The following is a 13,941-nucleotide window of genomic DNA, read 5'->3' on the forward strand; positions in this document are numbered from 1 at the left end:
GGAGACGGGGAGGGGGAGGGAGAGGGAGAGGGAGAGGGAGACAGAGAGAAAGAAATATTAAATCCCTGTTCTTTTACTACATGGGGAAACCTCGGCTCAACTTGTTCTCCTGTAAAATAGGGATAATACAAGTCTTTACGCCACACTTTCCATGATGAAATTAAAAATGAAGTTCTTCCGTCAACTTTAAAGTGATGAAGTAACGGAGCTCAGAGCGGGCGCAGGCATCGCCGCTGAGGAGCCCGAGGCTAGGCTCTCAGGGGAAGGGCCGGGCGACCTCCCACCCTGGCCAGGGCAGGCCCCGCCGCAGCGAACTCGGCTCCTTCTGTCATCGCCCCGAGCTCCCGCCTGCCCAGCCCCCAACGCCCAGCAACCCAGATAAGCGCTAGGGTTCGGGCTCCTCAGCCCAGACCATTGGCGCCGCCCCGAGGGCCCGAATCCTGTCAGGCTGCCAGGTTCCAAGCCCGCGTGCAGCCCACCTCGTGGGGTGTCTCCTGGACCCCAATCCAGGAATCAGGCGTGGGGAAGTTTATCCCGGAGTTAGAGGCCCAAGGCCTGGGGAGAAGCAAGACCCCTCCTCACCTGAAACCAGTAGGCCGCGGCCTGGCTCGCGAGCCCGCCGAAGACTCTCTAGTTACCTCAGCAGAACTCCGAATGCACCTCCGCCAACGGCCACTTCCGGAGCCGCTCAAGCTCCCGCCAGAGCCGCCGGCAGGTAAGCTCCTATTGGACAGAAGCCCTAGGCTGTGGCCAATACTCACTCTTCTTCTTCAATGGGTCCCCGCTAGCTGAAGCAGCCGCGCTCTCATTGGTTAGTTGTTTATAAACTGACGAGGCGGGACCGCTCTCGGAGGAAGCCTCCTACAATTGGCAGCAATCTACGTCCGTCACCTTGTGCCCGCCCCGGAAAAATAAAAGTTTTTTTTTTTTTTTTCCAGCGCGTTTTATTTGAACTTTCGGGCGGGAGAAAGTTATATGATTTATCGATCCATTTTGGAATGGAGATGAAAATATTAAAACTGTGACTCCTGCTGCTTGTCCCTAACGCTTTAGTGAAGGAGTTATCTGTATCCAAAGGATAGTAGTTAATCGAATAATTTCTAAATATTTCAATATTTTGAATTTCGGAGCCTGTAAAAAGGGTAGGACAGTCCAGTTCATATGTATCCTCTCATGGGGTTGAAGAGCTCACTCAAAAGACTTTGCCTACACAGTCTCTTCAATCTCAAACAGCTGTAATGGATCTGAGCTACTAAACAGTCTCAAGTCACTTGGCAGGGCCGCCGCTCGCCGCCAGCGCCAACAGCAACGGGCCCCCGGAATTCTCCAGCTACGAGAGCGCGAGCCCACAGGCGTCTCGACTCCGGGCCCGCCGCCGACAGGAAAGTCACAAAGAAAACTGATAAACCCAGACAAATGATAAAGACAATCTAGATGTAACAGAACTCATTAATGAAGATCTTTTGGATCAGCTTGTGAAATACGGAGTGAATCCTGGTCCTACTGTGGGAACAACCAGGAAGCTATGTGAGAAAAACCTTTTGAAAGCGAGGGAGCAAAGAACAGAATCAAGATCTTCTCCTCTGCCAACAATTTCTTCTTCAGCAGAAAATACAAGGCAGAATAGAAGTAATGATTCTGACAGATATAGTGACAATGAAGAAGACCCTAAAATAGAGCTCAAGCTTGAGAAGAGAGAACCGCTGAAGGGCAGAGCAAAGACTCCAGTAACCCTCAAACAAAGAAGAGTTGAGCACAACAAGAGCTATTCTCAAGCTGGAATAACTGGGACTGAATGAACAAGTGGATCTCCAAAAGGCAGACCTCTGCAGGCATTATAAACTAGGGAATCTACAAGAGGGTCAAGAAGAACTCCAAGGAAAAGAGTGCACACTTCAGAATATTTTCGTATAGATGGTGCAGTAATTTCAGCGAGTACTCCCATAGCTGAAACTATAATAGCTTCAAACAATGAATCCTTAGTTGTCAATAGGGTGAATGGAAATTTCAAGCATGCATCTCCTATTCTGTCAGTCACTGAATTTTCAGACATACCCAGAAGAACACCAAATACACCATTGACAAGAGCTGAAGTGGGAGAAAAAACACAGGAAAGAAGGGTAGAAAGGGATATTCCTAAGGAAACGTTCCCCTGTGAAGCAGCTACACCAACAAGAATTAGTGCTAGTTGCCGCAGACCAATCAAAGGAGCTCCAGGCCGGCCTTTAGAACTCAGTGATTTGAGGATGGAGGAGTCATTTTCATCTAAATATGTTTGTAAGTATGTTCCCTCGACAGATGTCAAGTGAGAAAATACGAAAAAAGGGACACTCTATTCCTGTATGGATAAAAATTCTGCTGTTTGTTGTGGCAGTTTTTTTTTGTGTTTGGTCTATCAAGCTATGGAAACCAACCACATAAATCCCTTCTCTAATTTTCTTCCTGATGGCTCTAGAAAACCCAACTGAGTGGTATCTCTTTGGCACTTCAACTTGGTCTTGTATTTTTAATAACTGTGTTGAAGAACATTTGTGTATGCTTGTTGACTCCAAGAACTAAAAATAATGTGATTTTGCCTCAATAAACATAGTATTCCATTGGAAAGCAAACAAAATATATATAAATGGACTTCATTAAAATGTTTTTGAACTTTGGACTAGTAGGAGATCACTTTGTGCCATATGAATAATCTTTTAGCTCTGGAACTTTTTTTTTTAGATAGGGTGTCACTCTTGTCACCCAGGCTGGAGTGCAATGGCATGATCTCAGCTCACTGCAACCTCCGCCTCCCAGGATCAAGTGATTCTCCTGCCTCAGCCTGCTGAGTAGCTGGGACTACAGGCATGTGCCACCATGGCCAGGTAATTTTTGTATTTTTAGTAGAGATGGGGTTTCACTATGTTGGCCAGGCTGGTTGAACTCCTGACCTTAGGTGATCCACCTGCCTCAGCCCCACTAAGTGCTGGGATTACAGGCATGAGCCACCGCGCCCGGCCATAATGTTCATTATCTTGATAGGGCTTGGATTACTCATATGTATGCATTTGGCAAAACTCATCTAAATGCTATCTTTAAGATTTGTGCATTTCACACAAATTTTTCACAGCAAAAACTTACCTTTCCACACCCCCCCGCCAAAAAAAAAGCCCATACAGAGGTAAACTTCAGCTAATGGCATAAATGCTGAAGTGTTTAGGAATGAAGTGCATACAAAATTAGGATGGATTAATGGATAGAAAGAGGCACAAGTAGACAAACAGGTATGTGATAAAACAAATATAATAAATTGTAGAGTTTAGGTGGTAGGTGTATGGTTATTCAGAGTACAATTGTACTAACTTTTCTGTGTATCTGGAAATTTTCATACATAAGTGTTGGGAAAAATCAGGTACAGGGCCTTGGAAGGCATCCTGTGCAAATAAAAGGCCCTGAAAATTCAGTTTTCTCAGTTTTACAGTAAATTCACCTATAATAATTGTGGATCTGCCAGAGTATGAATAATTCATCTACCAAGGAGAATTTTCACTGTAACTTCTACAGTAAATAGAACAAATGATTTTAAAGATGAAAACATGGCTGGGCATGGTGGCTCACGCCTGTAATCCCAGCACTTTGGGAGGACTAAGTGGGAGGATCCCTTGAGGTCAGGAGTTCCAGACCAGCCTGGGCAACACAGCAGACTCTGCCTCAAAAAAAAAAAAAAAAAAAAAAAAAAGAGAAAAAAGAAGGAAAGAAAATAGTAATACCTACCAATAAGTTCTACAAAAGAATCATATTGTTTATATTCTTCTGCATTTTTTATTTACAGAAAAAAGACATGTTCTAGGTTTAAAAAAAAATCAAGGATAAGTAAAAGATAAAAAAAAAATAAGGCCAAGTGTGGTGGGTCATGCTTGTAATCCCAGCACTTTGGGAGGCCAAGATGGGAGGATCACTTGAGCCCAGAAGTTCAAGACTAGCCTAGTCAACACAGTGAAACCCTGTCTCATAATAATAATAATAATAAAAATCAGCCATGATTTTATTCATCAGAGATGATTACTAGAATACAAGATCCAAATGTATTTTTATTGCTGTCTTCTCAGTGACTGAAACAATGGCTAGCACATTTGCTGTTGAATGATTTAGAATGAGTTCTGAAAAAAATGTAACTTTAGAGGCAGGGGTTAGTGTATCCTAGGCAAAGCACACACCATGAACAAAAGTATAAGAAATCTAGAATGAGACCAGGCATGGTGGCTCATGTCTGTAATCCTAGCACTTTGGGAGGCTGAGGCAGGCAGATAACTTGAGGTCAGGAGCTCGAGACCAGCCTGACCAACATGGTGAAACCCCGTCTTTACTAAAAATACAAAAATTAGCCGGGTGTGCTGGTGCACACCTGTAATCCCAGACACTTGGGAGGCTGAGGCAGGAGAATCACTTAAACCTGGAAAGAAGAGGTTGCAGTGAGCCAAGATCGCACCATTGCATTCCAGTCTGGGCAACAAGAGTGAAACTCTGTCTCAAAAAAAAAAAAATCTAGAATGAAAGCACCACAAACATAGGTTTCAGTCTGGCAGGGATTAAAATCTGACAGCTCCTATATGCACATATTTTGTTTGTCCTATCAGCATTAAAATAATTTTTTTTTTTTTTTTTTTTTTGAGACGGGATCTCACTCTGTCGCTCAGGCTGGAGTGCAGTGGTGCAATCATGCCTCACTGCGACCTCCACCTCACAGGTTTAAATGATTCTCATGCCTTAGCCTCCTGAGTAACTGGGATTACAGACATGTGGCCACCACACCCAGCTAATTTTTGTATTTTTAGTAGAAACAGGGCTTCACCATGTTGGCAAGGCTGGTCTTGAACTCCTGACCTCAGGTGATCCTCCTGCTTTGGCCTCCCAAAGTGCTGGGATTTCAGGCATGAGCCATCGTGCCCAGCCTAAAATAATGTTTAATGAGATACTAACCTTTAAAAATAAGGACATCACAGAAAAATCCAACTTTCTAGCTCTTTTGACAAAATGGAAAGCTCTGGAAATGCTGGAATCCCATTCTATGTGACAAAGTTTAGATTGGAGTTGAGCAGATGCTGTTCTTGCTCATCTGTTCACTAAAGCCCCCTCCAGGCACAAAGCATTCATTTAGGTTCCTTCCTAGGCCCTAAAAGTATTAGACTTTGCAGTCTCTGGTAGGAGAACTCTGGGATCTGATTGGAAAGTCAGGTTGGAAAGTATGGTATGGGATACATCCATAAGGCTATGGATATCTGAATAGGAAGTTTGTACTTGATTCCTTGGGCAAGAGGAAGAATTGAACACTGTTTGCCCAGTTACTTCTGTTGTGTAACAAACCACCCCAAAACTTAGTGTTAAGACAACAGTAATTTATTTAGCTCCTGATTGTGTGAATGGGCAATTTGGACTGGGCTCTGCTTGAGTGGTTCTTCTGGTCTTGATTGTCCTCATTCATGTGTTAGCTGCCATGTTGGTTGGTTTAGTATGACTTCAGCTAGGAAAGCATGTTTCTGCTTCATGTGGTCTCTCATTCCCAGCATGCTCACTCAACATGTTCATGGCTGGGTAAGGTTGCAACAGACATTTAAAAGGCCTCTTGAAACCTAGGCTTGGAACTGGCACACAGTCACTTCTTCCACATTCTATTGATCAAATCAAGTCCCAATGCCAGCCCAGATTGAAATGGTGGGGAAAGAGACTTCATTTGTGGGTGGGAGGAGCTGCAAATTACATTGCCAAGAGGTGTGGACACCCAGAAAGATACATTTGACAAACCATCTATCAAAGTTATTGTCAGAGATATGTTTTTGGAAATATCACTTGGAGTGGGATGTGTCCTGTATGACTGGAATTATTTTCTATTTGTAACAGATAAATGCTCCCACTCCTTGCACCCATAAATAACTCAATAACAAAGGATATGAGAGAGAGAGATGTCCAATTTGTGCCTCTGCCAGCTTCTTGTCCAGGGAATCCTTGGTTTAGATTTCGATACACTACTTAGTAAAGGTGGAGAGTTTCTTTAAGATTTCTGTGGATGAGTGAACAGAAAATTAGACCACAGCAGGGAGCTGAGAGCCAAGTTAGAAACACAAAGACATTTCTACATTGCACAGTTGCTTAGAAACTGCATTCCCCCTGGTCTGGCTGGCGCCTAAACCACCATCAGCACTCATGCCTTTGTGATATAAAGTTATCTTACTTGATCAACTTTTAAAACACAAACACCTCATAGGAAGGGGTAAACTCACATCTTAGTGTGAATTAGTCTCTGGTGTTAGATTCCTTAATACTAGGAGGACTCTAGGTTGTAAGGGAGCTTGGTAGAAGAAGAAAGAAGACAGAGGAGAGAGTGAAGTGGAGGACGGCATTGTATAAATCACTGTTGGCTTCTCATCCACCCTAAAGACCAATTTTTCAGGAAGCATCATTAAGTCTGCACTTCTGCTCTGTGGTGATGAAGAGAAAGTTTCAGACAGAAACTATGATGTGACTTTGATTTTTCATTCTGAAAGGTAGGGATGTGGATGAAGGGAGAGGAGAGATGACAGATGAGACCCTCTTGGGTAGTGTGAGAGGTTTTCCCGACAGACCATCTGTGAGAAGGCCTTGAAGAATAGTCCTCATGCTAGAGACTTCTGTAAGTAGAGAGAACATTCTTGGAAGCTGCCTCAAAAGTCTGGACTCATGGCTCCTTCCTTCCTTCCTCCCTCCCTCTCTCCCTTCCTTCCTTCCTTCCTTATTCCGAGTCTTCCTCTGTTGCCCAGGCTGGAGTGCAGTGGCGCGATCTCAGCTCACTGCAACCTCTGCCTCTGGGTTTCAAGCAATTCTCCTGCCTCAGTTTCCCGAGTAACTGGGATTACAGGTGTGTGCCATTATGCCCAGTTAATTTTTGTATTTTTAGTAGAGATGGGGTTTCACGATGTTGGCCAGGCTGGTATTGAACTCCTGACTTCAAGTGATCTGCCCGCCTTGGTCTCCCAAAGTGCTGAGATTACAGGCATGAGACAGCGCCCGGCCCCTTCTCTTTTTTGTCTGGGCTTTGTGGAAAGTCTGCGAGATTTAGGTCTAGGATAGGAGAGAGAGATGCTTCCAGGGAGGGAGACAGTGTAAGGAAGCTATGGAGAAGCAGCTGATGATGTGGTGAGATAAAAGTCTGCGTCAAGGAAATAATCCCAAGGATGCTGAAAAAAGGAAGGAAGGCAGACAAGGAGGAATGAAAAGAGGAGAAAGATAGGCAAAAATAAAGCAAGAGAGAAGAAAAAGAAGAGAGATAGAAAGACAAAAAGACAACAAGATAATGCCTGCTGTGGTGGTGCCTGTTGTCCCAGCTACTCTAGAGACTGAGGTAGGAGGATCACTTGAGCCCAGGAGTTCGAGGCTGTAGAGTGCCATGATCCTGCCTGTGAATAGCCACCATACTCTGGCCTGGGCAACGTAATGAGACCTCCTGTCTGAAAAAAAAAAAAGAAAAAGAAAAAAGATAAATAGACAGATACAGACAAAAAGAAAGGAAGGAAATAGGCAGGAGGAAAGTAATCTACCCTTCCAAACCACTTTGGATAAAACAGTGCACTTTGGAAGCCCTTACACTATTGACATTTGGGCCAGATAGTTCTTTGCTGTGGTGGGCTGTCCTATGCATTGTAGGATGTTGAATAGCATTCTTTTTTTTTTTTGAGACGGAGTCTCGCCCTGTTGCCCAGGCTGGAGTGCCATGGCGCGATCTCAGCTCACTGAAACCTCTGCCTCCCGGGTTCAAGTGATTCTCCCGCCTCAGTCTCCTGAGTAGCTAGGACTACAGGCATGCGCCAACACAGCTGGCTAATTTTTGTATTTTTAGTAGAGACGAGGTTTCATCATGCTGGCCAGGGTGGTCTCGAACTCCTGACCTCAGGTGATCCACCCACCTTGGCCTCCTAAAGTGTTGGGATTACAGGCGTGAGCCACCGTGCCCAGCCAACATTTTTTTCTGAGACGGAGTCTTGCTCTGTAGCCCAGACTGGAGTGCAGTGGTACAGTGGCACGATCTCGGCTCACTGCAACCTCCACCTCCCAGGTTCAAGAGATTCTTGTGCCTCAGCCTCCTGAGTAGCTGGGATTACAGGCATGTACCACCATGGCCGGCTAATTTTAGTAGAGATGAGGTTTCACCATGTTGGCCAGGCTGGTCTCAAACTCCTGACCTCAGATGATCCGCCCACCTCAACCTCCCAAAGTGCTGGGATTACAGGCATAATCCCTGCGCTCAAATCCCTCCTGAGTAGCTGGGATTACAGGCATAATCCCTGCGATCAACTGCGCTCACCCATCATCCTTGGCCTTTATTCATTAGATGACAGTAGCACACCCCATCCTAACACTCTGGCCTTATAACAAACAAAAATGCTTTCAGACATTGCTAAATGTTCCCTGGATAAAATCACCCCTCATGGTAAACTACTGCCTTAGAGCTGGTGAAAAGGAAATCTTTCACAAATGTGAAATAAGCATGAGGCTCATGCTCTTTACACCAGAAAGAACCCTACCATCCACAGAGGGCCGCACAGAGGGATCATGGGCCCGGCACTCATCAATGATCTCCCGCAGCTCTGAAGGGCAGTCTTCACCCAGCGGCTCCTGCTGCCGCTTCACAGCCACCAGCTCGTAGATCTTCTCAGAATTACAGCCTGGAAATGATAGCATGAGAGCCTTAAAAAACTACTCCGGTACTCGTACATCTCTCTGGATGCTGATGGCTGGCATCAGAACTAGGGACTCTGAGTATGGAAACAACAAGAGCTTCCAACGATTCCACTGACCAGCCCAGGCAGTTCCAACATTAAACAACAAATTGCCAGGGGCAGCACTGATGGGGAGTTTCTGGTCTATTGGCAGGGGACCCAACCCCAGCACTGGCTGAGCCAGCCTTCACCTTCTTCACCTTCAAACGGGATCCTTCCAGTGACAATTTCCCAGAGGACGATTCCAAAGCTAAAAGAAAACCAAGAAACTGAACAACCATAACTAGTCTCCCCTTTCCCCTGTCCCTCTAGCCACTCCCAGAAAACTCAGTGAATTTTTTGATTACTACCCAATTTCATTCAACAGAGTTGAGTTTAGGTGGTCCTTGGAGGAGTTTGATTTGGGTTTTCCTATCATGCACATCTGAGTTAGAATCTGTACCAGAACATGAATGTACCTGTATATTTCAGACTTTACGTCATATCGATGATATATATCTTCCAGTTTCTGAGGTGAGATATATGCTGTAGATTTGACTCTGTCTGTCTTTTCTCTCTTAGTTTTCAAACTGATGGAAGTCTGTGTTTTCCTCAACTCAAATCCTGCAAGCTAGACAGAGAGGCAACTTAGAGACAGAAAGAAACAAGCAAGATCTTGGGTAGAGGAGTAAAGGGCAGGGATTATTGCTACACACAGTTGCCAGGGAATTGTCTTTTACCTTAGGGATTTATTTCCTGTAGTGACTTCTGTCTGTGTGGCTACTCTATTGGTTTAACATTATGGGTTCAACTTAACATAGTGCAGTGACCAAGAGAAACACAAAGAGATTTCTTCTCTATAAAATGGGGTGATGACAGGGGGGATTACTTGAGATAATGGTTATAAAGCACCGGTAAGACCTGCTAAGTTGTAGTTGTTGCTAGTATGACTATGTTAAAATATAGGGTTTTCTCAGTTGAGGACTGAACTCCACTCAGTGAGAGTGGAGAGGGGTCGTAGAGCCACTGCCTGGCTCACCTTTTCCCAGAGAAGCAGATGGAAAAATGGCATGGGGGCATTCCCTCTGTACTATCTGACCCTATGGGGGGTCAGCCTGATCCTTCGGCTTTGGTGTGACGAGTGTGAGTCATCCCCCCAGCCCTGCGTGGTCACGTGGTGTTCTTAAAGAAACCATAGCACAATCAGTGAGAGCGTATGTTCTTGTCCTATGCACACCTGCCATTGACACCATTGGTGTGCAGAAGGCTGCCAGCCCCAAACTCAGCCAGGTACCATGTAGGCAATGTGAGAAAAGGGATAAGGCACTTAGATGGCTCATCCACCTTTCATTCATTCATTCATTCATTCACTCACTTGCTCACACATTTCCTGAGCACCGACATTCTCTGACATCTAGCGCCATATGGGATACCAGGGGTGAAAGGCGGAATAGCGCATCTTATAGTCAGGCTGGATGAAGAGCGTGAGAGTGGTGGACACAGTGTTTTGGGAGTACTTATGTGACCACTGCAGAGGGGGAAAGACATTTGAAAGGCAAAAAAGGCCTGTCTGCTGTTAATTGAGGGCTGTCTCTGACACTCATAAGACTGGAAGAGCCGGGCGCGGTGGCTCACGCTTGTAATTCCAGCACTTTGGGAGGGCGAGGCAGGTGGATCACCTGAGGTCGAGAGTTCAAGACCAGCCTGACCAACATGGAGAAACCCTGTCTCTACTAAAAATACAAAATTAGCCGGGGTGGTGGCACATGCCTGTAATCCCAGCTACTCGGGTGGCTGAGGCAGGAGAATCGCTTGAACCCGGGAGGCGGAGGTTGCGGTGAGCCGAGATCGCGCCATTCACTCCAGCCTGGGCAAAAAGAGCGAAACTCTGTCTCAAAAAAAAAGACTGGAAGAAAGAAAACCAGCCATGGATGACAAAGGTAGACTGTCACCTATGGCCCTTAGTCATGTTGCTGATGATAAAAATAAAAATGACTGCTGATTGTTAGATAGCTTCTGGGCAGGACCAAGGGGGTAAGTGGACTACACAGTAAACAGCTGATGGGAATGCTTTGTAGCAATTTTTTCTTTTTTGCTTTTTGAGACAGGGTCTCATTCTGTTGCCCAGTCTAGGGTGCAGTGGCGTAAACATAGCTCACTGCAGCCTTGATCTCCTGGGCTCCAGCCATCCTCCTCCTGCCTCACTCTCCTGAGTAGCTGGAATTACAGGTGTGCACAACCATGACTGGCTGATTTTTAAATTTTTTGAAGAGGGGGAGGGCTCACTGTGTAGCCCAGGCTGGTCTTGAACCCCTGGGCTCAAGTGATCCTCCTGCCTTCCCTTCCAAAGTGTGGGGATTACAGGCATAAGCCACCATGCCCGGCCATGTAGCAGCTCTTTTCTTCTTTTTTTTTTTTTGGAGACGGACTTTTGTTCGTGTTGCCCGGACTGGAGTGCAACGGCGCAATCTAGGCTCACTGCAAACCTCTGCTTCCCGGGTTCAAGCAATTCTCCTGCCTCAGCCTCCTTAGGAGCTGGGATTACAGGCATCTGCCACCACGGCCGCTAATTTTTTGTATTTTTAGTAGAGATGGGGTTTCACTACGTTGGCCAGGCTGGTCTTGAACTCCTGACCTCAGGCCATCCACCTGCCTTAGCCTACCAAAGTGTTGGGATTACAGGCGTGAGCCACCATGCCCAGATGTGGCAGCTCTTAAAACAGCAACTGACATGTCCCTTGCAGAAACACTGGAAGGCCTGCCTGCAGAGTTGTTATCAGAGATGCTGACTCCTGCAGGTCATGGGCTTCTAAGCCTGGATGACCCACACGCACCTAACGGGAGCTGCTTTCTCCAGCACCTGTGGCTCTGACAAAGCAAGTATCTCCTGGATGACTGCGAGGACTCACCCTGGAGGGAAAGGTTTGGCACTGCTGACACTGTGTTTTCTGCAGGACATCCTTCTAAGTAACTGAATGACAAGTGTGGCCTAGACCTGTCCTGTGAGTCTGAGTCCTTAGACCTAAGAAGATCCCCCGTTGTGTGTTGTAGGGACACAGAAGTGGTGTCCAGGCATCAAAGGGGAAATGACTTTTAGCCCATCCCTGCTAAATGGGCAGTGAGGGAAGGCAGTCATCAGAACAGGAGGCATAGATAGAGTCTGTTGTGTGGTGGGCACACAGAATGTTGAACTTAGTTCTGAAACTAAAATTGAACTCAGTTCTAAAAATAAGGCAAGCCCGGGCATGGTGGCTCATGCCTGTAATCTCAGCACTTTGGGAGGCTGAGGTGGGCGGATCACTTCAGGCCAGGAGTTCAAAACCAACCTGGCCAACACGGTGAAACCCTCTCTCTACTAAAAATGCAAAAATTAGTCAGGAGTGGTGGTGCCTGACTGTAATCCCGGCTACCTGGGAGGCTGAGGCAGGAGAATCGCTTGGACCTGGGAAGCAGAGGTTGCAGTGGGGCGATCTCGCTCACTGCACTCTAGCCTGGGTGACAGAAAGAGACTTGTCTCTAAATAAATAAATTCATAAATAAACTAAGGCAAAAATCAAGCCTTTCTGAGACATTCGTGCCCCTCTCCTAGCACCAGTCATGCAGGTTTGACCCAAAGCATCCTATGGAGGGCACACTCACCTTCACTTGATAGCCTTGAGTTACCAGGAAGTTTGAGCTTCTGATTTTTCCGTGGAGTTCAGGTTCTTCTGAATGGTGTAGCCTGACACAGCCAAAGGCAGGGAGCATTAGTGACCTTTGCCCAAACTTTCTTGGGGGGACTGACAATCATGACTGGGCTAATGAGGCTGGACAGTACCATGGGTGCCTGTCCACGGAGAGACGCGAAAAACTGGGATGCAGAGGCAAGGTTTGAGAATCGCAAGCTGCGAGTATAGAGCAGAGATGAGATTCATAGCACAAGGGTGCATGACAGCCCTTGTGAAGTGCATGCAGTCTGGCATCAGGGGTGCCTTTAGGTAGAGAAGGACAAAGGTGCCTCTGTGTTGCTTTGCCTGGGAAGTGCTGGGCAGATCCGAGTGCTCAGAGGCATGGCTGGGTGGCTGGACCTTTCTGGGATCCTTCAGGTCAAAACAGAATGTGGAGCTGGGGTCCCACTGACTTCCAGACAAGGGTTTTGGTTTCACAAAGCCCCTGTGTCCCAGGTTGGGTTGTGGTCATGGCGTCTGCCTGAGCTCAGTTTCTCCCAGAAGCAGATCATGAGCCATGGTTTGCGTACGAGGGATTGTATCAAGAAGGTGCTCCCTTGGCCAGGCACGGTGGCTCATGCCTGTAATCCCACACTTTGGGAGACCAAGGTGGATGGATCACTTGAGGTCAGGAGTTTGAGACCAGCCTGGCCAACGTGGTGAAACCCCGTCTCTACTATTAATAAAACTACAAAAAATTAGCTGGACATGGCGGCATGCGCCTGTAATCCTAGCTACTCGGGAGGCTGAGCAGGAAAATTGCTTGCACCCAGGAGCTGGAGGTTGCAGTGAGCCAAGATCATGCCACTGCACTCCAACCTGGGCGACAAAGTGAGACTCTGTCCCAAAAAGAAACTCCCAAAGTCCTCCAAACAAACGAAAAGAAGGTGCTCCCAGGAGAAATGGTGAGGGAGTAGAGGAAGCAGGATGGGGAAAGAGAATAAATCAAGAAGAGGTTGATTTCAGGTGAAATCCCAGGCTCAGGTGGTCTCATGGAGACCTGTGGGCACAATTACAACTCAGAGCATGTCCCACAGGAGGCAAAGGAATTGGACTTTTGCATTCACACCAGTCAGTGGTTATGGACTGTGTTGGGGAGGCCAGGGACAGATGGATATAAAACTCGTGAGCACTTTCAGCTGTCTATAAGGGTGAAAGGGCTCCAGTGCCCACAGGCAATCCTCTGAAGATTACAGCTGTTAACTTTTAGTAGCAAAGCGAGCCGAGAGGGGGATGGGTATATAGAGCTAGTAAAAAGGATCAGAGGTCATTTGGAGGGGATATTAAGAGTGTCCCCTACAACATCCAAAAATATTTCTCCTTAAACTCACTAGTTTAGGGAGTTGAGAAGAAACAAACTTGATAATTTCAAATTAATAGCTAAGACAGTGTTTCCAAAAGTATGGGAGAAAGAGTGGTATGCAAGATTATATAAAGGGAAAATTACTCTCCTTTCAATTTGCTCCAATCTTTTGATTACATCAAGGAGAAAGTTGGAGTTTGGTGTTTTTTTTTTTTTTTTTTTTTTT

General features: G+C 46.2%; 2 protein-coding genes and 1 pseudogene across 2 annotated transcripts in view; 1 reads left to right on the top strand and 2 right to left on the bottom strand.

The window, feature by feature from the left end:
* The window catches only part of RFWD3 (ring finger and WD repeat domain 3), a 49,189-nt gene extending 48,490 nt beyond the window's left edge, over positions 1-699 (bottom strand). The window contains exon 1 of the mRNA XM_011976792.1: positions 583-699. The gene's annotated coding sequence lies outside the window, so the exon portion shown is untranslated. The remainder of the gene's footprint in view (positions 1-582) is intronic.
* Positions 1-2,468, top strand: part of LOC105537262 — a 4,840-nt pseudogene extending 2,372 nt beyond the window's left edge.
* Positions 2,469-5,351: 2,883 nt separating this feature from the next.
* Positions 5,352-13,941, bottom strand: part of MLKL (mixed lineage kinase domain-like) — a 41,194-nt gene continuing 32,604 nt past the window's right edge. The window contains exons 7-11 of the mRNA XM_011976793.1: positions 12,345-12,426; positions 9,185-9,336; positions 8,927-8,976; positions 8,532-8,672; positions 5,352-6,034 (exon numbers count right to left, since the gene is read on the bottom strand). Coding sequence (XP_011832183.1) covers positions 6,000-6,034; positions 8,532-8,672; positions 8,927-8,976; positions 9,185-9,336; positions 12,345-12,426 — 460 coding nt within the window. The 3' untranslated portion in view covers positions 5,352-5,999. The remainder of the gene's footprint in view (positions 6,035-8,531; positions 8,673-8,926; positions 8,977-9,184; positions 9,337-12,344; positions 12,427-13,941) is intronic.

The sequence above is a fragment of the Mandrillus leucophaeus genome, unplaced genomic scaffold, assembly GCF_000951045.1.
Source record: "Mandrillus leucophaeus isolate KB7577 unplaced genomic scaffold, Mleu.le_1.0 Scaffold17, whole genome shotgun sequence".
NCBI lineage: Eukaryota > Metazoa > Chordata > Mammalia > Primates > Cercopithecidae > Mandrillus > Mandrillus leucophaeus.